Consider the following 25,434-nt stretch of genomic DNA (forward strand, 5'->3'; position numbering starts at 1 on the left):
CTACGCTGCCAATGCCTCAAGCAAACCGTTGCCAGCTATAAAACAGTAGCGCTATACCGATGGACTGACTCAATAAACAACAAGGCGATGCCGCGTCGCGCCGTGTCCGCGCATCCGCTCAGAGTTGGTGGGCATTTGGACTACGAGTCCACATGTACGACTGCTGTCGCGATGGGTCGGCTAGCATGAAGCTGGGCCCGGGGAACTCTGGAAAGCTGGGAAACGGCATGTTCGGAACGAGGGCTGTTCGCTGCGTGCCTGGCACTTGACAAGTGTACCTACAGCGAAGGTCCTTGAGAGCAAATGGGCGCAGGCCCTTCCTACTCGTCCTCAGCCTCGCTGGCGCCGCCGAATGGGGGCAGAATGGATGCAGAATCACGCGTGGTTCCAGCACCGTTGCAGGAGTATCCCAGTCACGACTCGCGATAGGGGCCGCGTTGCTCGGCATTGCAGCAAAGCTGCTCGTGCGCCTTTCCCACTGCTAAAGCGGCAGAAGCAGCGGGAACTTTGGAGGATGGGGAAAAGAATGCCCGCGCAGTCGAAACGGCGAACCAGGTCCCCTGAACCCGAGCAATACACCATACGTGTACTTTGATGGTCGTCTCGGGTTCCTGAGCACGCTCGTTGTAACTCCTTGCGACTATCAAACGATGAGCACGCCATCCGAAAGGTACAATTCCTTCTAGAAGGCTTCCATCCAACGTCTCGATGGCTGGGGGGGAACGCGGCGAGCCTCAGCTCCGGGCCCGACCCCCGATCAGCTGGTGCAGATCACTCCGCAGACGGTCCTTTGCCTCGGGGCTGCCGTTGTTCCTCTTGTCGTCTTGTTGGTCTCCGTGGACGAATTTCTGAAGCTTTCTTCTTCTGTGATTGCTTGTGGGAACCCAAGGTGTTCCCCCACTCCAGACGTTCCCCCTTAGCTTTTGGCTCCTCTTCAGCGAAATTTCTCCAATTCCCAGTCTCAATCCCCGTCCGGAAAGGGTAGGCGGGCAATGTTTGAGGAGTGTGGAGTGGCTGACGTGCGGCTAGGGAATTTTGGGGCGGCCGAGGATCCCGTCGACCGCGTCTCACGGCGCAACGCCGTTATCTGCTATGAAGAATCGGGCGGAATCATGGTGGACACCTTTCCTCGAGGCCAAAGTTCCCAGGGCGGCTAGCGTTGGGCGCTACTCGTGTTCTCGTCGTATTTTTCCTTCCTTTCCAACCTTGCCCCAAGCAGACAGCAAACATGGCAATCCAGGGCGCACACATGAATTCGCCCGATGGCTCCATACGAGGGCTTGACTGCGCGGCGTGCAGCTGTCTTCGTCCGCCACCCCACAAAGTCAGATGTGTTGTGACAGTACAATAAGGTCTTCCTTGGAGATGCCACCTAACTTTTGCCCTACGCTACTACGTTGATGAGGAGGAGCATCAACAGGCCCCCCGACTATGCATCCGGGATGGCACGGGGCAGCCTTTGCTGACAGAGGACCGCAGCCCACGAGACAGGGCTTGACCCGAATGGCACGAGCCCGGGTGCTGCTTGCGCTTGGCCCTGGGCAATATCACCAAGGAGCCACTGCGTTGGATAAGGTACAACCAGGGCGCGATGCGGAGCTGACTGCGGAGCAGCTGTTGCTATTCTTGTGCGATGGCTTCCCACTGCGTCCAGATACGCTTGAGATTTGGGGGTCGAATCTGAGTTTCCTCCAGCTTCGTCGTCGTCGCCGGTAGATCATGTTGCCATCCACGCGGCACAGCGATTCTGACCTAAGCAGCTTTGTTGGCTGTATCATCGTCCCGCATCTAATCTTTCTCACATGAGACTGCACCTGTCTGTCAGAGTACCTACATGCTGACGCCAGGCAAAGGTAAAATTGTCGCACACATCCACCTCTCTTGGAAATTGGTACTAATTCCTACGACGTGCGGTGCCTTGCTGCCCGCTAACGATAAGCGGCGGCCCTACCTTCAGACGAAGTCGCCCGGGGGGGTGTATTCGGGCACGGCCGAGCGAGTCAATCCTCTAGGATAAGCGCTGTGTGCTCAGTATCCGTAAACTCTCGTCAATCAAACCTTTAGTCGAAAGCTCCAGTGCTCCACGGGTCGGCCAGGCAGGCGTGTTCCGAGTTTAGTTTGGCTCACTTATTCGTCGCACTGCTGCGGATTCACGATGGATCATGGGTACTTTCCATGCTTGTCGTGGTCCATTGCTCTCGCCCTACCTTGAGGGCTTTGAAGGGGCCATTTGCTGATATAGACACGTTTACATTGGGCCCCTGAATCTGATATCCCACGATGCGGAAGCGAGCTTTCAAAACTCCGTGCCGTTGTGTTGTGGCTGGCCGATCCTGGCTGTCTGGATATATCGGGCAGCGTAGTCCGTTTCCCCGCATGTCCCAGCGCAACATGGCAAGATTGACGGAGGGCAGTATGGGATGGCATGGCCGTTCTAAAGGCATGGATGGACACCTGTGCGTGCGTGGTGTACATTGCCTTCTGCTGCACGTACCGTTGAGCTTCTCCGAGCACTCATCTCGGACAGAGCGAACCCTTGCTGTGGAGGTGATCGCAATACAGGAAACCGTACGATCCGACTCCAGAGTCAACCGCGTCTCAAACGCCGGCTTCAGTCTGCGATTGCGGGACGAGGCGGCCCAAGACGACGCTGACAGATTGCAGGGTGCACTTGTTCCTCCGCGGACCATGGGGAAACTGGCTGCAAGCAGCCGACTGCTCCCAGTCCACGACTCTGTGGCGTCCGCCCTTTGCAGCCCACCTCGTGAGGACAGGACACCAGAAGACCCAGTGAACGGCATATGCTTTGACGCCATCCTCGTTCCTCCAATGTGGTTCCGCCGAACGAATTATCGTTTGCAACGGGGCGCCGGCCTGGACCGTAGACGGCCGGGGAAGACGGAGCTGCCGGCCGCCGCCGTGCCGTGGCGCCGAGTGGGACTTCACGATGGCCTCACGTGCACGCCTCCCGACTACACCACCAGCCTAGCTAAGCTCTGACGGACTCTCCCGCCACGACTGCTACTATGTGCACCTCAAAGTCAATACCTGCCGCCGTCGCGCCTCTCACAGCAAGATAACACCGACCGCCGAATCAAAAGGTCAGTGGCCACGGTACAGCAGCCAGTTTACATTGACCGGGCCCCTGAATCCGGTAGAGTCCGTTCCAACCACAAGGCGCACCCCTCCGCCCACAATCTATCTTCCATGCCGCACGAGTCTCCGGATCAGGCAACTCAAGCCAGGGTCTCCGGCGTCCATATACGGAGATCGGTAGTCGGCTCGCAGCACTCACACCCTACCCGGGCCGGCCCCTCCTCAACGTTGCTTCGCTGGCGGCCAAGGTGCCGTTTGGAGCTTTGCGACATGTCATTTTGTTTCCTTCTCTCGACAGAGCGGACGTTCGCAAACGAGAAGAGGAGGTGCCGTAGTAAGCCTGAGGGGCTTCAGAGACACGTTGCTACGCCGGTCAGTCTTGGAATGTGCAGCTGTCCCGATGCGGTCGCTGATGGTCACGACTTATTGCCTGGTACGCTGCGGACCGCGTCTCATGGTGGCTCAGGTGTCGTTTCTACGATGCAACGGCTGCTTGCATTTGAATGCCTAGCACCTTGCGCCGTTGTCTGCAGCGACAAGCCACCCAGCACGGCGGGCATCTGTAGCGAAAAGTTGTTTTGCTACGCCTCTCTTACGCCGCCGGCTCACCGACGTCCCCCTCCCACCATGTCTGACGATCCTCCGCCTTACTGCTTTCTTCACCTCGTGCAGCCTGCAGATGTACTCCAGCGTCACGGGATCCGTTTCTGCTGATTACGCTAATGATCTTGTTCTAGCTGGCGCTATTGCCCTGGCCGCCTGTTGCTAACCAAAGACCGGGGGTCAGGTTTCAGTGCACGTCGGTGAGGCGGACGACAATCCGCACTCTTCACCGAATCACGCGTTTGCTTTTCCTCCATACTTGTACGACCTGAGCTGTCAGCTCCAAGACCACCGCTCCTTGGGGCCACAAACCCGCATGGCACCCGCGTCTCGTGTTGACGAAAGTGGCCTCGATGCGATATCACTCCTGGGCCAGTGTCACCTGAGGATGCCTTCACTTCAGCCTAGAAGTCTAGGTGGCTCAAGCCGGGAAAGCAGGGACTCCAGGCCTCTTCGGAAGCGAATTGGCTGATCCAGCTACACAGCATAATCGCATCTTGTCCGCCTCACGCATGTCAGCACGGATGGGGGAATTTTGGCCCCCTCCCCGTGGATGGTGTTTATGAGTTGTCATATGGCTGATTCTGTGTCTTCAACACCTTGGGGTCATCAAAAGATGGAACCAACTATGCAGCTTTTCCTTTTTGATCATCTCATCCTGACCCAGGTGAGTGAGAGTTGGGTGAGCAGGCAGCGACGCATGGGGGAAATCTGCGGCGGTCTGCATCTGGCATGCTCGAGTAGCAGTACCTGTCGAGACAGCCTGCTGATGATGCTCGTGGATTCATCAAGAAGGCGTCAGGGTGCGGACTGCCACGTCACGAAACGGGTGAGAGCTGACCCGTCGCTTTGTTTTCTTTTTGTCTCTGGTTCGAGGTTGTTGCTTTTGCGTCTTGTTTTTGAGACAGGTCGGATCTGACACTCGTCCGACACCAGGTCAATAACAGAGAGAAGACGGATTTTCGTACCATTTGCCGTTGGCAGCGTTGCGTCACACTGCTGAAAAGGCCGTTTGATCGTTACACGACTGCGATCGCCCATGGCGGACCATCTCGCGGGCCATTTTATTCTTGACCAGCCACCAAAGTGTGGGCTGAGCGGATCGCAAGGGCAGCGGACAATAACAGCTGGCCGGGGATAGAGAACCTTTTGACCTTGCGTCCCGAAAAGACTGCGCGATATGGGCGGCGGGACTCTCCTGCTCGACATCGGGGGTTTCCCCCTCTCAGGGGCCATGTACATCGGGTACCGGGATCGCGCGGTGGTCTCGATCGACACCGACCGCCTGGATGTTGGTGCCCCTATCTCTTCTTTTGGAGTTGTCATCTTTGGGAAACTTGCTGCTTTTCGCCCCCAGCCACCTCATCGGCCAAAATATCCTCCCCTGGCGACGACGGATGGCCAATTGTTCACGTGAGCATGTCATTGGCAGGACAAAAGGAGCGGAATGGATCCTGCCGAACAACATTCATTGCGAGTTCCCTTCGGGAGCGGAGCAGCAGCAGCAGGGCAGGATATGCACTGCATTCCTACTCATGCAGAGCCTCACATCTGATGTGAGAGTTGCATCGAGGCACCAGTGGTGCGGAGCGCGGAGCATCCCTCCCTTTCCCTCCCCTCCCTCTGTTTAGTGCTAGTGCTGCTCTTCTTCAACGACACGTGCCGCGTGGTGAGCTGCCTGATTACACGGCCGGGAATATGACGGTAGGTCGCAGGAAGGCACGGACAATGACAACGGGAAGATAACGAGTACGGATACGCAAGAATCATCTGATGAGAGAGAAGGGGAGGCAGCCCGGACAGTGGCCGCGATCCGTGGCCTTTTGGTGAGGGCAAAGCACGAAAGAAGACCAGTTTGCAGAGTTCGTGATGGAGGGTAGATGCAGGCCGGGGGGTCATGAGCAAGGGGCACTGTTGGCAACGAGGGTTCTGCGGGCTGGTCCTTCTTTAGCGAACGGTTCCCCTAGTGCTTTCGTCAGCTTTTGTGGTGTAGCAACGGTTACACAGCGCCGTTATCGAGCAGGGGGGTGATGGTGCGTGGGTGCCTTTGGTGAAAGAGGCATGGTGCCAATGGGGACGTTCTGGGGGTATCGAAAAGGCAGCCGTTTGGGAAGACGTGCCGAGGAACAGCGCGTAGACGCGTCTAATCGAGGCAGTATAACACCTTTTTAGGCGGCGGCGGGCGATGGGAGGTAGGAGGACGGTACGCAGTAAGCCTTCGATATGAGTCGACGTTGGGCGACAGGTCTGAGGCGAGGGATGTGTCGGTGAGAGGGTTACACCTGACTGCTCACCTTGGGGGGCGTCGGGGCCGTCTGGGGGCCCCTTTGGGACCGCTGGCATGGGGTTTTTTTTGGACGGTTGGACAGGGGTTTGATGACATGGGTGGGAAGAGAGGCTGGGGGGTCCGCCGCTCTCTGAGCTCTGTCTGGCTCGGCATATGGATTGTGTGAATTTCTGTCTTTCCGGACCCTCGTCCGTTGACCGCACCTCGTCCGCGCCGCCGCTGCTGCTTCACCTCGCCGGCAGGTTTTGCAATGCAGGAGCATTGTCCTCCCCCGTCTGTTGCTCATGGGCTTGCAGCACGGATAGCCCGGTGTTCTGTAGATGCTTCGTAGCCGGGATTCACGTGGGAATAAGGGCGGCGACGCTTCGGTGGTACGGGTACAGATGCAGAGGACAGGGCAGGGCCTTGGGAGGAAGTTTTGGTGGTTCCGTTTCTGAGCTGTGGGCGTGCTGCCGGCCGGCTCTTGGGCGATGTACAGGGACATGATATGGCTGCCTTTGCTCCTCCCGGCAAAGGAGTGATCTGAGGTCAGGTCCATGTGAGGTGAGGTCAAGGGAATGTCAGAACTATGCGGGTTGAGGTAGTAGAAGGAATATTGAGAGTCGCTCGGAGCTCGGAAGTTGTTGGCGGAGCTTGGAGGGGGCGCGGTTCTAGTAGAAGCTGGAGGGGGATGTATCGCGAACGTATCGTGATGTCAATTAGTGTGGACGAAGTAGAAGTATCTTGAAGGTCACGAATGTCACTGATGTATGTGAGACTATCGTCCCGCGTTGCGTGGATGCGTGGGTTGAGCTTTGAGCTTTTTTTGAAATCCAAGTGCTGCCTCATTGGGAATGGTAGTAATGTTTGTTTTTGGCAGCGTGGGTTACCTTACCTGGATTTGTCTAGGGTTGAGGAGGGTGTGTGTGTGTGCTCTCTGCGCGGAGGAGTTTGTGGGATGATGATGATAGTCTTGACGACAATGACTGGGGAAGGATATTGATATCCCGGATGTTTGCCGAGCATCCTGGGGAAGGACGACGAGAAGGCGGGCTTGATATCTGATGCTTGTAGATGCCTGCAGATACTTGATGGGTGTGTGTGGTTGTCTGTTCTTTTTGGTTTGGGGGCTCATGTTTGTGAGACTTTTGGATTTTCAGATATCAGGTTCCGTTTGTCTGCCTACGGGCATGTGAGGTCTCTGAGGAGGATCAGCGGGTGGCACTAGGATTTGCGAATTTTGATGATGTGAGCCAGCCGTTACGCGCGTATTAGACTTGTCTGTCTGGGGATCAACCTTGTGTCTCTTGTGGCGTGTGTATCCCTTTCGAGTCAGACAGGCGTGAGATCAGAACGGGGAGAATATGACAAGCAGAGAGGCGAGGCACGCGTTAGACGATCAGGCGGTTGATGGCGCCATCTAGGTTGGACATTGTAAGAGAGAGACAGAGACCCAGATCCGTCACGCCCCAACGGCCGAGAGATGGATAGACTGGAGAAGGCTCGGAGGTAAGAAGACGCAGAGACGGAGTGGGATGCTGTACTCCATGTGGATGTGTATGCGTGTGAGATGTCGGCTAGGGGGCATGTTCACCGGTATGGGGATACGTTGTGGAGCAACGGGGAGCTTGTGTGGGTATTTGGGAAACTGTGGGAACGGTGGACAGCTTTTCTTGGGGTTTGCGATAGGGAGTTCCGTCCTTGTTGGAAGTATGCTTAGCAGAGCGCAGTCTGCTCTTCGCCGGGTAATCTTGTGTCTCTCCCTGGCGTTTTGACTCGAGTGGTCTCGGCGGACTTCTGGTTGATGCTCGAGGAGGGGAAGAGCCCGCTGCATAGAGCTTGGGGGGGTGCGCAGTCGTTCCAAAGTGGAGATCATGGACGAGGTTTCCCGTGCGTTGGGCCATTGGAGAACTCGGCTGGCAAGACGTGACATGATGTCTGATAGTTGAGGATCGAAGATGGGAATGGTGGATCACGGTGCTCCATGAGCTCGCGTGGGAGGCCGTTGAACGCATGGCTCTTTGGTACGTTTTCATTCTTAGTCTGCAAGATGCTAGAGGGACGTGGTCCGAGATAGAGAGGGGTTTCTGCCCAGATCGATACACACCCGTCTATCCTCGTCCTCTCCGCCTGGGAGTCCCCATGCTTTGTGGCATAATGGCGTAGCTTGAGGAAACGCGCATGTGAAATGAGCCAGCCGAGGTGGCTCAGCAATGCTACTGCAGACATTATCTGGATACTCACCAAAAGTTCGCGTATCTATCTGTCTTTACAGTTTATCTAGCTTTTCCCTTGGAGATGTCGACATTGATCCGTAGCGTTGGGGCCCGCATTCGAGGCAACAGAGGGGGACATTAGGGAGGAATAGACTCGGGCGATCAATGTATTCGGTGCGCTTAATCTTGCGTTTTCCTACCTTACGTTGATAGCCGGATACGCCAAGGTTTTCTGACATCCCAAATGCCGTTGCCGAGCGATATTGACGAGATGCGGAGGAGATGAGCTGTCGCATAGCATGTTTGGGTCTGCTGTGTACTTGTGGCCCTGTGGGAGATGAGATGCCATGGTTCATGGGTGTCTATACAGATGAACTCGCGGTCCAACTCTGTGGGCGGCGGGCTTCCTAAAAACAAGGACCGGGACGGCGGAACCGGAGGGTTTTCCATCACTCCCCCCCAAGATGATGTGGTATGATCGCGGTGGGCTCAGTGGGAAAGGCTGTGGGATCGTTGGTGAAGCATGTAGATTGCGACCTTGAGGGCATTGTGTCCTCTTCGCCGTTATGGATGGGCCCATGGGTATGTCTGCTCGCGTGTCTGACTTTGTGGCAGAGAGTACTGCTCCCAGCCTCATCCTCGTGGTTCTAGCACTGAGAGTATTGTGGCAAGCTACAGTTTTGCGTTTGCCCATTGTGGATTTTCTTCTGAAGCATCTCTGGCCGCGCGGCTGGTGTAGACGAATGTTGCTGCCGGGTGCTGTATACCTGGAGTGTGGTTTCGCTAAGATATCGCGGTCATGGCACCTTCGGCCGTTATCCTGATGGGAATAGCTTCCGATCGAAATCCGGCGTATGGCCCGGCGGCCGGCCGGGTTTGATTTTCATGTCCAACTGTTTCAGCAACACGTCTCGAGGGCATCAGCGAACAATGAGGCCAAGAGTGCACAATGTCTGAGGGTGCGGCAACACACAATCCAACGGGCAAGTTTGCCTACGTAAGTTGACGCGTTGGCGTGTTTCGTTTGAGCGACGACGACGAGTAGGGGAGATTAAACGGAGTCTTGTGTAGATGGAGGTCTCTACTCCCCCATCGGCAACGAGTCTAGCGGGGATGAGGGATCATGGGGAGGTTAGGGAAGCGGACTATGGCTGGGATCATGGGTTGAGGATTTTTTGGGTGATGCTCGGTTCGATGGCCTGCTGTGGTTACGCTCATCGACGGGATGTGGAGCCCACGATGTTGGAGGAGGGGCGGATGTTGGCGTGTAAGAGTGATACCGGGGGTGTGGAACGTGGATTCGTCTTTTGGCGAGAAGAAAAAAGAGGGATATGTTTGAGAGTTATTAATGTCTTGAAGACTTTCTTTGGGTCAACGGTCGACGATGTGGGTTTTCGGAGCATTTTTTGATGACGGTTGGGATTGGACTCGGGGGCTTTGATTGATGAAGTGTGGCTAACGGAATAAGAACATCGACGGACGTTTAGGTTTAATGAGAAGATCAGAGGGTGTTCATGTAGGCTGGATGGGGGTCAATGGGTCATTGAGTTTTGGGATAGTTGGGGTTTATCAAAAAAGACCAGGCTAGTTGGTCCCTGAAACTGTTGGTTTGGATATTGCAAAAAGAAGGGTCATGTTTGCTTTTTGGATCGGATGGCAGAAGTTTGTCCTCGGAGTATTTTTACTTTCTTCTTTTAGAAAGGGGGCGGAAGGCGAAAAAGAAAGATCCTAGACCTGGTCTAGACCTCGAGCAGCAGAGTTGGATCCTTGCGGGAGTTGTGAGATGGAAACAAGAGGGATGACTCGGATGGACTGATGATGTGCTGACTCGAATGGGATCTTTTGTTCATGTTGCAATAGCCGGACTGGTATGGTGAAGGTTTGTCGATTTTTGGACTTTGCTTTTTGGGGAACTCGACGCGAAGTATGTGAAAGGTGACGGATCGAGCGGTGCCGATCGAGATACATTGTTTGCTCGTCGATACAGACACTCCGTCGGAACAAACCAGCTCAAGGTGGGATTAGAGAGTTTCATGGTGGACTTCACGTCATGGTGGAACTCTGACTTGTCTGCGATGAATTGAGTCGAGCTGCGTTGGTGTAAGACAGTCTGGAAAGAAGACATGCTTGCATACTCATGTGTGATATTGATGGCTTGGAAGCAGTCGGTGCCTGGGTTGCCTTTTGGGTCGAGGAAGATGGAGAAGACAACAGGAGAGCTTCGATGTCTAATTTCCTGGCTTGCCCAGAGTCAACCTGTGACTGTATGGATTGCTCGACTTGTTGCTGGTTCTTTCAAAGCTGTAGTCTCTAGATGTTAACCATGAAGTCTTTGAAGGGATGCCTCTGTCACATTTAATACGCGTTGCTGCGGCTCTTTGTGTCACGGGTGCTGAGTTCGAGCATGTCCCATATCGAACAACCTGGAGCACTTCTGTAGACTTGCCCTTGTAGATATGGCCCAACTTGAATATGAACCTTGATCTGGGCCTTTGGAGTTGAAAGACGAGATGTGATCAGTCTGTGATCGAAGTACTCTTGCTTAAAGAAGCCGTCGCGGCCAGATGGTAGAACCTACAAGTCCTGACGAATGACAAACGCAGAGAGTCTGTTTCGAACATGTGGCAGAAACCACGTCTTCGAAGCAGTGGTGTTTATACTCAGCCCAGCCATGTTGCGGTAGTAGTCAACATCGAAGCAACGTATTCGGCCGAGATGCCGATTGTGCTGGTTGAAGCCCTAAAGAATTTCTTGAACCCAGAGTCCCTCGCTGTATACCATTAGTTCCAGTTTCGAAGGGTTGCTGACGCAGCGGCAGTTCATCTCGTGGGAGTATCTTCTCTGCAGCAGCCAGGACTCGACTCGGGGCCGCTTTGATTTCTTTGGTTCCAGCGCTTTGTCTGCTAAATGCTTCTTTCGAATCGAACAGAAGTCGCCAACTGTTGATCGATGTGCGGCTGAAAGCCTACCGCGTCTGTCTGCAAGTGCCCGGGAGGCGGAGCTCTAGTGTCTGCCTTTGTGAGATCGATGAATGGCTTCTTGGCACTCCCTAGTCAGGCGCATGAGAAGTTGCTTCACACTCCCTAGATCCCTTTAATACGTATACCTTGTTGAATACCAGGCGAAGAAGGGAGACTTCCAGATGCCTAGGGAGATGAAGCTGACAATCACTAGTCCTCCATCTTCAGCCTCTTCCCGACTACTTTCTCCTTTCCTTGATGACTTCTTCAACAATCAGTCATGATGGCAGGTGTCAATCCCATAGCCACGGACGTACTGTAGAGGGGAGAGGCCCTGACTTTGTGTTCAGCTTCAGCACTGCACAAGGCACGTTGACTTCCCTGGCATGGTCGATGGTTGGTTTAGAATATAGATGTGACGATGTGGTCATGCTCTCTAAATAGGCAATCTTAGTACGTGAAGAAGTGTCACAGATCAGGCTGTTATGCCCTAGGTCTGGGCTGAGGACGCTCACCCGTGGTGGTGATCAGCTAACGACAAGTCGCGGGCTAGAGATAGAAGCGCGAGAAACTCGATTGCGGTCTGTCCAGTAAGCTAGGGAATGTATCATGTGACTTAGACTTCTAGAAGGTATGCAAACGGTAGGGAAAATAAATCCATGCTATGAATGCAGCCTCCCGATCCAGTATCCAGATATCTCAGAGGCCACTACCTGCGGCAGTGGTCGCCCGAGGGCAACGTAGTGCTTGGTCAAGTTTCCAAATCCAATTTGAACATCACCGTCGCAATGACTACTAGATCTTTTTGAGTGCCTTGGGCAATTGAGTTGCTCTGGCGGTGTGTTCGATGACAGCTAACTGTCACTCTCTATCCAAGTCAAAGCCAAAGTTGCGGATCTTCGAAGATTCCCGTTCAACTTTTTATGACTCCGAGCACTGGAGCTCTCTCAACACGGTTGTAAATCAAGCTTGGAGACCAGCCTACACAGTCGTTTGGACGAAGCGGCCAACTCTGATACCACGAACGGGGATTGATCTGACTTCTGCGTTAAACTTCCCGTACTGACACCCAACCCTATGTCCAAGGTGACGGTGAAATGACTACTGGCCTAGCACAGAGATCCTCGAACATTGACCAGCTGTGTAGATGTTCCAGGCAGTTCTGTTAGTATTTAGCGGACAGATAGCTGTTCACCAAAGTTGCCTTTACAGATAGACCGGAGTGAAAGAAGCTCGTAGGCATATGCGAAGACCGTTGTTCATCCCTCGCCAACTACGTGTACGGAGGCTACTCAATTCGCATCTCAATGGTCAACTAACCTCAAGACCTGCCTATCGTTCTGTATGGAGTTGCCTGCGCGAGCGTCAAGTTGACAACGACGTCGATCTGACTAAAGCCATCCAGGTGTCAGGCTATAAGGGTGGGAGTAGGGAAACTCTGATGACAGTAGACGGAGCATGGAACTTAATCTCTATCATTACACGCTCAAGAGCCCAATAACTAGCACATGAAAGATACAAATTCAATTTATGGCTTCTAGGACCTCTTGTCAAGGTTCGGAGTATGAGAAAGCCTGGAGGCTGACGATGCTGGGACTCTGCCGAGGGAGACTATCCACTCACTATCCTCTCGATGATATCCGTTCCTCATCGTTATGCCCATGTATCAAGAACGCTGCCAGATCGCCCCGGTTAGATGCCTGGGCGTACATGGCCAACTTCAGAGAGAATAGTCACCCGCCCTTCTGACATCTACGGATAACTCCAGAGATATCAACAAAGCGCACCTAATTCTGACCATCGCTAGCATGCGAATAATTTACCACAAAAACAGTACTCACTTATGGACCTATACATTCAAACACGGAATCTCTCTACCTTCATAGCCTACTTCGTACACTATCTTTCGGTTCGTTTTCGTCTCTGCGGCGGAACACTCCGTAGCCTCATCATTGCCGCATTCGTTGTGAATTCCTCGGTAGATACTGGAGCTCGCCCGTGGTCAAGCACTCGCAATGACGCAGTAGTTGTCATGATATTTAGTCAAGCAGAGTCCGAGATTCATAACCAGGCGGGAGTAACTCGCGCTCTGGCGCCTTTGGCTCGTTGTTGAGCCACTTCAGGGTCTTGAGAATCGTCTAGGTGCTGTATACTTCCACCTGGAAGATTAGACACGATTCGGGTACGCCCTGCCCTTGAAGTTGTCCTTGTGAGTTTGCGATTTTCTTTGACTTGACTGGCCCCTTTTGCAATAAGAAAATAGTCCCGTATAGTTTTAGGAGAGTTTACGATCAACTACGCATACGAGTGCACTCTCTTTAGATTTCAAAGAGCTAGTTGCGATCTACGCAACTGCGGTTGCGGTGAGTTGACGATGGAAGGTGGGAGCAATCCGAACACAGGCTCCTATACGATGCTTCGATTCGCGGGAATTAATAAGTTCAACTCAAAAGTTACTGCTCTACATCTAAAATCTACGTAAATCTATCTTTACTTTACCCCGTTTCCCCCTTCTCAACATGAAGTTCACCACCGTCCTCTTCGCTCTTGGCGTCGTCGGCTTCTAGTCGATGGAGCTCATCAGTGAAGACCCGCTGTGTAAGTACGAGAAGCTCAGCGTCGAGGCCTGGTACAACTGCAACGATACCAACAGCGGCAGCGACCCTTAAAAGGACTCGGACTGCGACTTGCCCTGCGCGCGGGCGGGGAGAAACGAGGGGGCAAAGTTCAAGCACGTTAGCAAAAACGGGGGTGGCGACAGATGCGCCCTGCAGTGCTATCTTAAGTGAAGTGTGAGAAAATCAATGTCTGGAGAGCATGGGAGATCAAGATGATGGGAGTGGACGAGCAGAAGGGAGGCGAGCAAAAGGGACTTGAACTTGGGAAAGACGATTGTATATGGCATTGGGAGGCGTTTGGACCGTTGGTTGTTGATAGACCCCATGACGGGGAAATAGTAACTCAAGTTCAATGAGCCGAGTATCGAGGCTTTCATAACTAAGTCTCATCTTGCGAGCCTCCCATTATCTGGCAGCCGGAGGGCCGACAAAGCCCGGACCGGATGCGGCAGTCGTTGGGACCGAGTAAAGTGGACCATGCCGGGCCGTTGCGGATACCGTTACCCGGCTAAGACGGCACTTGCCTGAGGCCTCCTCTACCAGAAGCATGCAGTGGCGGCCAGAAACGGCTCAGCGCCCTCAGCCACACGGGCATAGGACTGCGGCCTCAAGAGCACAAGCCCGCCACTGCGCGAGCGTTGTTCCCGGGTGCTGCACCCTTCCAACGTTGAGTCTTACAACTACTCTGCATATCTTTCGCCCCCCTCTTAGCGTCAACAAAGAGACAATGCAACTCGGTCTTGAACTGGGTAGTCCCTCGGAGCCGACCCTTTTTGCCATCCCAACTCTGATGAAGAGTCACTGTAGTTGCTGGGATGGTGTGTCTCTGTTTTGTGAAGATCTAGATCCCATGAGTCACATGCGACCTCGATGGGTATCTCTCTGCAAGTCACCATCCTGGCGAGTCCAGGCAACGCGGCACCTGCAAGTGCAACCAAGGAATGCAAACAGATTTCATTCACTGCCTGCCGCGAGCGTGGATCGTTTCTCGTCTTCTAGGCTAGACCAATCGATTCCCATCCCGAGCCTGACAGGCTGACGGTAATTGGAGCTGCTGATGACGTTGACGTACATTCCCCCACACTCTTCTCTTTCGTTGCACTCGAACCGGTAGTCACCAGGCTAGAGCTGCTGCAACGGTTCAATCACAGAGCCGCAAATCTCTTTAGTTCTTCTCATGGCAGAGGCCGTAGATTCATTCGCCACTCCAGGCAACTCTGCTGACCTCGGATTCCGATTTAGTCGGACTTCCAGAGTCGACTACAAGGCTACAGTGGCGCGTACTCTTAGTTGGTCTATTATGCATAGTCCTTTTCTCTTGGATTGTATCTGACATTAGGCACAAAGGCAAGGCAACGATCGCCTAACCAGGTACGCGGCTTATTCAAGTCCGGTTGCCTCAACTGAGTCTTATTTCAACCCGCAATTCACTGCTTCTGCCTTTTGGACCTAGTTCTGGGTATCTACTGCACAGTATATAAACAAGCAGGCGTCTGCATCTACCTTGTCGTTCCCTAATCCATCGCCACCAAGATGATAGACTTAGGCAAGATGGACTTCTCAACCCTCTTCAAGGGCAACCTGACCGCCATGGCGGAGAACATGACGGGCGGCCGGGGAGGCTACGGCGCGGGCAACAGCAACAAGATGATGGAGTCCCTGCTGCCAATGCTGGGCGGGCAGTTCAACCCCGTCGTGCGCTCCCTGATGCTCCTGTACCAGATGATCGGCTCCAACCTGGGCATCGACCCGACGCTGATCCTGACGCTCGCGGGCTTCTTCTGGGCCGCGAACCGCGTCGTCCGCCAGGCCTACGGCGCCGTCTTCCGCCTGATCCAGGATAACTTCATGAGCTCCATCCACGTCTCGAGCACCGACGAGATTTACACGCACATGATGAAGTGGCTGGCGCTCCAGCCGTTGATGGCAAGTTCCCGCTCGCTGACGGCCGAGACGGTCAGCAAGACGGCGTGGGAGGAGGAGGAGGAGCTCGAGGCCCTGCAGACGAGGACGATTGCCGGGAGCGGGAGCGGCGCGACTGAGTTTCTCAACTTTTCCAACCAAGAAGCCAAAGCTGTAAGTTCTGTCTCTACACAATGTCTGATACGTAACTAACACTGAGTAGCCCCCGCGATACGTCCCTGCCGTCGGCGTCCACGGCTTCTGGTACAAGAAGCGCTACTTCCGCCTCCACCGCAAACAGCAGTCCGTCTTCGACGGCGAGTCCAACTACGGCACCTTCCGCAAAGAAGAGGACCTCATCGTCTCGTGCTTCGGCCGCAACCCGGAACCCATCAAGGAGCTCCTCCGCTTCGTCAAAGAGTTCTACTACCAGGACCACTACGCCCGCACGACCATCAAGCGGCCCAGCCCGGCGCCGATGCGCCGCTACGGAGGGCGGTATAACTGGAGCCAGGTCGCCAACCGGCCCGTCCGCCCCATGCGCACCGTCGTGCTCGACCCGCGGCAGAAGGCGCAGGTCATGGCCGACATGAACGAGTACCTCCACCCGGCGACGCCGCGGTGGTACGCGAACCGCGGGATTCCGCTGCGGAGGGGGTATTTGTTCTATGGACCGCCCGGGACGGGCAAGACTTCGCTTTCGTTTGCGCTCGCTGGCGTGTTTGGGCTCGATATCTTTGTGATTTCGCTGCTGGAGCCGACGTTGACGGAGGAGGATCTGGGGACGCTGTTTAACTCGCTGCCGCGTCGGTGCGTGGTGCTGCTGGAGGATATCGACACCGCGGGCCTCGCTCGCGTCGAAGACGAGACGGAGACTGACGCCGCTGGTGGTGGTGGTGGTGCTCCCAACGGCACCAAAGACGGCGACTCCAAACCCAACCGCAACAACTCCACGGACAACACCAAGGACGAAAGCAGCAAAAAGACGTCTTCGACAACGAACAAAGACGACTGGAAAGTCTCGGACCTCGCCCGCGCCCTGAAAAAGGAATCCAAGGACGACAAAAAGGGCATCTCCCTCTCGGGCCTCCTCAACGCCATCGACGGCGTCGCGTCCCAAGAAGGCCGCATCCTCGTCATGACGACCAACAAGCCCGAATCCCTCGACGAGGCCCTGATCCGCCCCGGACGCGTCGACCTGCAGGTCGGCTTCACCAACGCCACGCCCGCGCAGGCGACGGAGCTGTTCCAGCGCATGTACGAGGCCGACGGCGCGAGCCCGGCCAAGAGGGTCGACGGGCACGTCGCGCCGCCGACGAACCCCGCGCCGCCCATCGTGATGAACGGGAACGGGAGCGCTTCCGGTTCTTCTTCGTCGTCGTCTCCGTCGACGCCTTTGCCTCTGCAGTCTTCCTTCGCCTCTCCAACAGAGAAAGTCTCCTCTCCATCGCCATCGTCGCCAGAGACGGACGCAGCGGCAGCACAAGCAGTAGAGAAGAACAAGCGCCACGAATTTGACGGCGAGGAGCTGGGACGCATCGCCGACCAGTTTGGCGCCCTGATCCCCGACGGCCTCTTCAGCCCGGCCGAGATCCAGGGGTTCCTGCTGAAGCGGAAAAAGGATCCCCGACGGGCGCTGCGGGAGACGGCGGCGTGGGTGGAGGGGATGCGGCAGCAGAAGGAGAACAAGACCAAGGTGCTCAGGGTGCAGTGAGGGTCTCTCTCTGTGTCCATCTCGCCAACTTCTCCCTTCGCGATGGCTCTGACATGTACGTTTTGTGCGGTTATTGCCGCGTCTTAGCATTTCTCCTATTTGTAACGTCTGGGGGCAGGCCACGGAATACGGTAGCATAAGAGACGGGTATGGGATATATATCCGCGGGACCTAGTTTGTAAACAGAGCATAATGCGAACCTTACGCCAGTGATTCTCTTCTTCCACTTTGAGCCGCATTACTGTGATGACCCCTAGGTCGAGAATTCCGGCATACCCCTATTACATCAAGGCAGGACTTCCGAGGGATACGCCGCATCCACGTCCGTTTCACCTCCCTGATCGTCTGCGAAGCGAACGCCACGCCGCTCGGGAAAAATGGTCTCTTCCATAAGACGCTCATCGTACTCAATATATCCCTCATCGTCATCGTACCCGTAGCCGTCTCCATCATCCTCATCGCCGTACTCCTCCTCTAGCCCCTCTTCTTCCTCTTCCTCCTCCTCCATGCCCTCATCAAGACCAGGCACGGGTGCAAAAACCCGCCTCTTGGGCTCGTAATCGTCATCATTGAGGTAGTCAACGTCGTCCTCGCTTTCGTCCTCGTCAGTGTCTTCGGCACCAGAGTCCTCTTTACGAGCAGCCTTGCGCCCCGCAGCGGCGGCGGCAGCAACGCCCCGCGGCCCGTTAGACTTAGTGACGCGGTACGCGGTGCCCTTGCGCTTCTTCTTGGGTTCCTTGAACCGGCGGCCGTACAGCACACGCTTCTCGGCGTCGGTGAGCTCGAGGTCCGGCAGCGGCACGTGAACGCTCGAGGAGCCCGGCGGCGGCGTCGTGTCGCGCACATCGTAGATGCCGGCAAAGTCGTCGTCCGTGAGCTTGCGCCCAAACTGGATCGCAATCATCTTGGTCTTCATGATGCCCTTGACCTTGGCCCACGTGCCCTGGTGGTACCAGCCACTATTGTAGATGTCCACCTCGGGACGCTGCGGTGCCGTTGCAAAGATGTTTGCAATCAGGGGATCCGTTATGTCGCAAATCTGCCAAACCTTGCCGTCGGTCCAGTACGACTTGCCGTCAAAGACGTGGGACTCGTGGTTGTCGCCCTGAGGCTGGCGCTGCTCGGTGCGCAGGCTGCGGATAGCATGCCATGTCTCACCAATGTGCCCAGCCTGGAGCTTGCGCATGTTGAAGATCATCGTCTGGTACGTCCTGAAGGAGGGATCGGTGCGCGGGTCGACGCCATACTTGATGATGGCATCGCGCCAGGGCCCGCCACGGAACTGGTAGCCGACGTAGCCGACGCAGCGCTTCATGACGTTGGCGTTGCGGACAACGGACCCGAGTTTGTTCATCAGGGACCGGCGCGTCCAAATGGGCCGCTCCTCCATCGCCTCCAGCATGCGGGCTATGCAGTACGTGACCTCCTCGTCAGAGCCGTCGTACGGTGTTTGCGGGCCTGGCGGAATGGGATACTGGTCTGCTTTGAGGAAGTAGCCGATGAGAGTCGGCAGCTGGGTGTTGATGAGCTGCGCCTGGCCTGTCTGGTCGAGCTCAGTGCGGACATAGGGGTTTTGGGAGTAGTTGTAGATGAAGGGAAGCGTCATTGGCGTCCACACGGGCGGCGGCACAATGTCGACGTTGGGCCCCTTGTCGACGCCGTCAATGAACTTGAAGTCCCTCATCTTGGTGACTGTGGCGTGTTAGATGCCATTCGGCCAGCGCTCGGACTCAACTTACTATCGCCAGGCATGACCTGGTTCATGAACCTCGAAATGAAGGGAGACTGCTCGAGGCCCCAATGGAAATCCGCCATGCCTGTCTCTTGTCAGTTGACGTAGATGAGTGGATGGGAATGTCCTCACCTCTGAAGCGGTGGGTATGCTTGATGACGCCGACGGCTTCCACGCTGTACCTGTCGACGTTGTCTCGCATTTTCCGCCGCAGAAGCTTTGGATTGTCCAGCCTCGACCTGGAGTAAATGGGCTCGGCTCCTGGGCTGGCCCTGGGCACATCGCGCATGTCGACTTCACCTTCCCACGGCCCATCCGACCCTCTCTTCCTTTTCCTGCCGGTCCGCTTCGGGACCATGACCTTCAAGACCACATTGTGGCTCGTAGCGCTGTGAGACATGATGGGTCTGCGGAAAGGGCTCTCTGGGTTGAGATAGAATGGGATTGTGTTGCGCTCACTGTCGAGGATCTGGCCTGGCGTCAGTATCGGATAGAGACTGTGACCCCGCGATACACACATTTTGGAAAGACGAGACGTTGCCAAAAGCCTTTTCTGTGCGATCCAGGTTCATGACAATCATGGGAATTTCGACGGCGCCCATGGTCCTCTTGGGGATCGGGAACCGGGGCGCCGAGTTGCTGTCTTTGGGTGGTGATGGGCCATGGTCTTTTGAGATATCGTCCTTATTAACACCTTCGACGCCCTCGACGCCCTCGACGGCCTCGATGCCTTCTTTCGCCGTTCCATCATTGACTGGTTCGACCTGGGTGTCCATAGCGACGGCTTATTGTTGGTTTCTATCGACACACTTGGTTCGAGATTTAGTGGTGGCCAGTCGGGGCCAGATGATTGGCTGCTTCTGACTTGAAGCCGTGGAAGCGCGTGTAATGGCAGATGTCTCAGCGGGAGCGCTTGGCGAGACTGAAATCCAGGCCGAATGCCGTTTTGGTCACCCCGTGGCTGGCACTGGAATTGTGATGCCGTCCCGAGCGACCGTGATGGATTTGATGCACGGTGCGAAGTGTAGCCCGTTCCGAATGGTCACTGCATTTCAGCGGGTGTTCTGGGCCGTATGAAGTCCCTGCACTGTACAGCTCGCGCAACGGCAGGCGCGATGGAATCGACAAAAATTGTCGCGAAGTTTCCTCTCTGCCACACAGCAGGTAGGTAGATCCAGTGTGGCATCACCGAAGACATCAGATGAATCACGGATTGAGGACGTAAAAGACACGCGACGATTCTCCCATCAGGAATCCCCATCAACTCTATTTACAGCGATGGAAAGTCTCACAGGAATGGAGACAGACGTATTCGCGTTTCAGATGCCTCAGCTGGCCCTTTTTTTCGTCCAATGTTGACCACTTGGAGAATTGTTCCCGAAGAACTGGGCGGCGGTTGTTTCTGAGGCAGCTTGGGCCCGTGGTGATGCGATGATGCCCACATGGCGCGGGATGCGTCCCAAGGAGAGGTTCCTGCAAGGGCTAGCAGGTGACTTGCAGCAGCAGCAGGAGCAGCAGCAGTGCCGGATCGTAGAGTGATGCCATCACAGTATGTCAGAGTGAAATGACACGGATCAAACGGAATGGGGACCCTTTTCTTCAGTTTCGCAGCGTGGCTTGGCAGTGTGCTGTCATGGCCTCTGTGTGCATTGTGATGTATTTGTGTGGAGATGGCCTGTGGGGGCCAAAGGGGTGCAGTGGTGCAGTGACCCGACCCGGACCCGTCAAAATGCTCCGGAATAACACTATGCCCGTCAGGAGAGATTGAGCTCCAGGGTCCAGCTTCCACCCCGCCAATCACAGCTGCCAAAGTGTAAGAAGCAGTGACCCCGGCTGTCCAACCAGACGAGGGCAACTTATCTTACCTAATCCCTGAATCATCCGTGCTCAGCCACCAGTCTATGGCAGTCGGTGACAGTTGTCACTCACAGGAGGTACCAAAGTCCCTTTACTCCATCCGTTCTGCACAGCACCTGCGCCTGCACGCCTGCCGCTGTTGGCCTGCTAGGTACTTCGTGGTGCCCTGTTGTGATCCTCGCAGCGACTGTACAGACTGACCTGAGGTGCGTCTCCAGTTCAACAGCCCAAAACCCACCTGTGGTGCGGCGTGCCCACCCAATTCCTGCGCAGTAGGTGCGATTGCAGTCTGTCCAGTTGGGTTGATGATGCAGGCGAGGAGCACCAGACCACACCTTCCACTGCCCACTGCCACTGCCACTGCCATTGCCTCGACCTCCACTCGTCAACCTCATCCGTCCCCTCTTACAACAACAGCACCCGGGTATATGCCGACTACGTGCCTCTCTGGAATCCCAATGCGCATCTTCAACACCACTTCTCCTTCTTCCAAACCCATTCTGTCATTGACCGACTGTCGAACTTGCCTTATCTGAACCTTTCTTATCCAACCCCCAACTCCCGCGTCAACAGCGCCTCCTACTGTCAACAGTGTCAACAGTGTCAAGGCCTGTTCCTGGCTGGCTGCCGCCGCACCACTGGGGCCGTCTCCAGCTGTCCAGACTCCCAAAGCACCGCTCTCTCTACCTTAATATTTGCACCGCCGCTAGCACGTTAGGGGAGGTCGGCTTTCTGGTCCCGCGTCGTCGTCTCACACTTCACACCTGGGCCCCGCAAACAACTTCAGCTTTACCGACGATCCAGAGATTCCACCCCCCATCTACCTTCAACCTCTCGCGTCTGGCTCTCTTCTTTCGCTGCCCGATCGCCCATACCTCTTTTCTTCATCTGCCAACCTTTGATGCGTCGTTACCTTGTCGCAACTCACCCGCCAATTCTCGACTCTAGCTTCCACCCCCTGCTCTTCGCATCCAGAAGCGACGCTTTCCTGACAACCCAACCCTAGCACTCGCCGAGCAACAGCGACAGCGACAAGCGACAGCAACGCACTCCTTTCATCACCTTGACATCGATCTGCCGACGCGCTGGCTACCGCCTGAACACCCACCGCGCCCACGCATAGCCCTTCATTCTATTGCGCAGCTCGCCGTCCGGGCCGTCTACCAATCCGCCCGCATCGCCTGCCCACATTCGACGACACCCGGCCGATATTGAACCCCCTGCAGCAGCAGCACCACCTGCACCTCGACCGTCCGCCCTGCGCTCCTCCATATCCCGAATCGTTGTTGGACCTGCGTCCATTGCGGTTTACAGTCTCTAGTTGCAGCTTTCGAGTCGGCGAGTCTGTCGCCTCACGGAGAGAGGGAACACTACAGTGACGTCCACAATGAAGCGCTTCAGCCAGAGGGTGGTGAGTTGTCTCCGTTCATACCCGTTGCCCCTGAAGCCCAATCCCGCTGCTGAACACGATATTGACAACCCAGCATGCTCAGCTCTCGCGCGGCAAAGACCCCAATAAGCCTAAGAAGAACAAGGACGCCAAAGATGGCACCGCATCCCCCGGCGGTGCTGGCTCAGGCAGAGATGCCAACCAGTCACCCAACCCGACGCCCTCGTCCTCCACCACGAACCTCGCCGATGCCCGCAACAAGCCCCTGCCTCCTAACAACGCCGGCGGAGAGCACGGCACCGCGAACCAGCCCTCTCCATTGAGCAACCAGCAAGGTGCCGACCGCTTCAGCTCTGCGGGTGCTGCCCAAGGTGCTAACGGGGCAGGTTCTCCAGGCCGTCATGGAACTTTGCCGCCTACCGTCATCATCAGCCCCAGTGCTCCGGTAAGCTTGTGGCCTTCGTCCTGTTCATGATACTCTTGATCCCTGACACTTTCTCCCAGCACGTCCCACCTCCCGGTGCCGCAGAGACCATGCCGCACGATCTCGCGCCCCCCAAGGCCGGCACCAAGTCGCTCATGTTCGATCGCCTCCACCAGACTCCCAAGGACGTCCCCGAGGGTCTCAGGACACCCAAGCGACAGCACTCTTCACGATTCGACATCTCTGCTCACCGCGAGCTCGAGAAGCTCCCCGGCTTCCACGAGGTGCCCCCTAACCGCCGCCAGGAGCTGTTTATGCAAAAGATTGACCAGTGCAACGTCATCTTTGACTTTAACGATGCCAGCGGTGACATGAAGTCCAAGGAGATCAAGCGATTGGCGCTCCACGAGCTGCTCGACTACGTTGCTAACAACCGCCAAGTCATTACGGAACCCATGTACCCCAGAGTCGTCGAGATGTTCGCCAAGAACCTCTTCCGCCCTATCCCCCCGCCGATGAACCCCCAGGGCGAAGCGTTCGATCCCGAGGAAGACGAGCCCGTCCTGGAGGTTGCATGGCCCCATATCCAGGTCGTCTACGAGTTCTTCCTCCGATTCATCGAGAGCCAAGACTTCAATACCAACATTGCCAAAGCCTACATTGACCACAGCTTCGTCCTCCAGCTGCTGGAGCTCTTCGACTCCGAGGACCCGCGCGAGAGGGACTTCCTCAAGACGACCCTGCACCGAATCTACGGCAAATTCCTCAACCTCCGCTCCTTTATCCGCCGCTCCATCAACAACGTCTTTTTCCAGTTCACATACGAAACGGAACGATTCAACGGTATCGCCGAGCTTTTGGAGATTCTGGGTTCCATTATCAACGGATTCGCCCTGCCGCTGAAGGAGGAGCACAAGACCTTCTTGACAAGGGTGCTGATACCATTGCACAAAGTCAAGAGTCTGAGCATGTACCACCCGCAGCTGGCATACTGCATTGTCCAGTTCCTCGAAAAGGACGCGTCGCTGACGGAAGAGGTGAGTCGTCTTGTGTTTCTGTCGGTGACTGAGCTAACGTGTACAGGTCGTGCTCGGCCTCTTGCGATACTGGCCCAAGGTCAACAGCACAAAAGAGGTTATGTTCCTTAACGAGGTCGAAGACATCTTCGAAGTTATGGATCCAGCCGAATTTGCCAAGGTCCAGGAGCCTCTGTTCCACCAGCTCGCCAAGTCTGTAGCCAGCCCTCACTTCCAGGTCGCAGAGCGAGCGCTCTACTTTTGGAACAACGAGTACTTTTGCAACCTGGTCAGCGACAACGTCGAGATTATCCTGCCCATCATGTTTGCGCCGCTCTATGAGAATTCAAAGGGCCACTGGAACCGGTGAGTACGGACGCTCCCTATACTCGAGACCCGCTAACCTCTGACAGCACCATCCACGGCATGGTGTACAACGCCATGAAGCTGTTCATGGAGATTAACCCCCAACTATTCGATGACTGCTCTCACGACTACACCGAGCAACAGAACAGCGCCGCGGCCAGAGAAGCCTTGCGCGAGAGGAAATGGGCTTCCATCACAGACCAGGCCGAGCAAAGACGATCAGCAAACGGCGCACCGACCGCGGGTAGAGCCCACGCTGGATCCCTTTCCCGCGTCGACGAGGTTGACGGCACCGAAGACAACCAGAAGCGTCTAGATTCTCTTAATCTGCAGGATGGAGATCGCAGGGATCGTCGGCAAGAGCAACAAGACTCGGTATGATCAGCCCACACCATGATTTACGCTTGTCCCTTGCTCATGTTTGGCGTGCCTTTGCGCTGCCTTCTGTTCGACTTATTGCGTGCCCCACGCCCCACTGGACGATGATTAACATGTCGGATTCTAGGACGCGGAAGAGAACGGCGAAGTCAAGGCCGAGGCGGACGAGGAGTCATGACGGGGGACCGACATCACTGATTGACATGCCTTCAACCGGTTGAGGGGTGACTTTTTAAAAGGGGAAACTCATGCATGAGTTGTATGCTGGAGGGAATGATTCAGAGGATCACCCAGGAAACGACTTTGGTGCGGAGAGGAAAGAAAGGTTTCCGTGCGCTAGGGATGGGGCCTCGCAGCCCCCGGAAACATAACTTAATTTTCATGATGTCACTTCTTTTGTTTTCTCTTTTTCTTTTCGCGTGGAATACGACTCGACTCGAGATCGAGTTGCCCCCGCCCGCCGTTTTTGGGGTGACAGAGATTTGGTGTGAGGGGGTTGCGAAAAGAAAAACGTTGTGTTAGGAGCGTTGGGAGAAAGGGGACGGAAAGCACAAGAAGGCGTGGATGGACGAGAAAGATGGGATTGGCGTACAAAGGACGCAATCCAGGGAGGGAAGACGATGATTTTCCTCTTCTTCTGCGCGAGCTTTATTGCTCCGCGAGGAATCGAGGGAATCGCGATGGTTCTTTTACCTCCTTGGTTTCTGTCTTGGACGATGAATGAGTACTGGCGTGTGATTCCGCCACAATTCTAGACTTGGGTAACAAAAAACGGCTTACGCAGAACTATTTTTGAGAGTTTGCTCGCGGTGGCACCGTGTTCATGTTTGATGGCGTGTATTTGTTTTGGTTGCTAATCTACAGGTTCTTCTTCTCTCCGATCTCCTCTTTGATCT

The 25,434-nt window shown here is 55.4% G+C and overlaps 8 protein-coding genes across 8 annotated transcripts; 6 read left to right on the forward strand and 2 right to left on the reverse strand.

Annotated features, from left to right (window-relative positions):
* Positions 1-11: 11 nt before the first annotated feature.
* Positions 12-1,806, forward strand: CLUP02_07723 (uncharacterized protein; the record flags this gene model as incomplete). Its single annotated transcript, XM_049286716.1, has 10 exons — positions 12-27; positions 85-229; positions 274-464; positions 556-626; positions 687-866; positions 921-981; positions 1,030-1,140; positions 1,224-1,324; positions 1,480-1,712; positions 1,761-1,806. The coding sequence occupies 10 exons, from the start codon at positions 12-14 to the stop codon at positions 1,804-1,806; spliced, it is 1,155 nt and encodes a 384-aa protein (XP_049143859.1).
* A 570-nt stretch (positions 1,807-2,376) lies between these two features.
* Positions 2,377-3,000, forward strand: CLUP02_07724 (uncharacterized protein; the record flags this gene model as incomplete). Its single annotated transcript, XM_049286717.1, has 1 exon — positions 2,377-3,000. One exon carries the CDS (start codon positions 2,377-2,379, stop codon positions 2,998-3,000), a length of 624 nt encoding a protein of 207 aa, XP_049143860.1.
* A 480-nt stretch (positions 3,001-3,480) lies between these two features.
* Positions 3,481-3,865, forward strand: CLUP02_07725 (uncharacterized protein; the record flags this gene model as incomplete). The annotated part of the gene is made up of 2 exons (XM_049286718.1): positions 3,481-3,595; positions 3,630-3,865. The coding sequence occupies 2 exons, from the start codon at positions 3,481-3,483 to the stop codon at positions 3,863-3,865; spliced, it is 351 nt and encodes a 116-aa protein (XP_049143861.1).
* A 3,562-nt stretch (positions 3,866-7,427) lies between these two features.
* Positions 7,428-7,898, reverse strand: CLUP02_07726 (uncharacterized protein; the record flags this gene model as incomplete). The annotated part of the gene is made up of 1 exon (XM_049286719.1): positions 7,428-7,898. The coding sequence occupies one exon, from the start codon at positions 7,896-7,898 to the stop codon at positions 7,428-7,430; it is 471 nt and encodes a 156-aa protein (XP_049143862.1).
* Positions 7,899-13,711: 5,813 nt separating this feature from the next.
* CLUP02_07727 (uncharacterized protein) lies at positions 13,712-13,810 on the forward strand (the record flags this gene model as incomplete). The annotated part of the gene is made up of 1 exon (XM_049286720.1): positions 13,712-13,810. The coding sequence occupies one exon, from the start codon at positions 13,712-13,714 to the stop codon at positions 13,808-13,810; it is 99 nt and encodes a 32-aa protein (XP_049143863.1).
* Positions 13,811-14,936: 1,126 nt separating this feature from the next.
* On the forward strand, positions 14,937-17,375 carry CLUP02_07728 (uncharacterized protein; the record flags this gene model as incomplete). Its single annotated transcript, XM_049286721.1, has 4 exons — positions 14,937-15,048; positions 15,131-15,211; positions 15,300-15,835; positions 15,885-17,375. 4 exons carry the CDS (start codon positions 14,937-14,939, stop codon positions 17,373-17,375), a joined length of 2,220 nt encoding a protein of 739 aa, XP_049143864.1.
* A 286-nt stretch (positions 17,376-17,661) lies between these two features.
* CLUP02_07729 (uncharacterized protein) lies at positions 17,662-19,883 on the reverse strand (the record flags this gene model as incomplete). Its single annotated transcript, XM_049286722.1, has 4 exons — positions 17,662-19,067; positions 19,115-19,192; positions 19,240-19,576; positions 19,626-19,883. The coding sequence occupies 4 exons, from the start codon at positions 19,881-19,883 to the stop codon at positions 17,662-17,664; spliced, it is 2,079 nt and encodes a 692-aa protein (XP_049143865.1).
* A 2,468-nt stretch (positions 19,884-22,351) lies between these two features.
* CLUP02_07730 (protein phosphatase 2A regulatory B subunit) lies at positions 22,352-24,716 on the forward strand (the record flags this gene model as incomplete). Its single annotated transcript, XM_049286723.1, has 6 exons — positions 22,352-22,375; positions 22,449-22,799; positions 22,859-23,815; positions 23,862-24,160; positions 24,208-24,535; positions 24,666-24,716. 6 exons carry the CDS (start codon positions 22,352-22,354, stop codon positions 24,714-24,716), a joined length of 2,010 nt encoding a protein of 669 aa, XP_049143866.1.
* Positions 24,717-25,434: the final 718 nt, after the last annotated feature.

Source organism: Colletotrichum lupini, chromosome 4 (genome assembly GCF_023278565.1).
Source record: "Colletotrichum lupini chromosome 4, complete sequence".
NCBI classification, from domain to species: Eukaryota; Fungi; Ascomycota; class Sordariomycetes; order Glomerellales; family Glomerellaceae; genus Colletotrichum; species Colletotrichum lupini.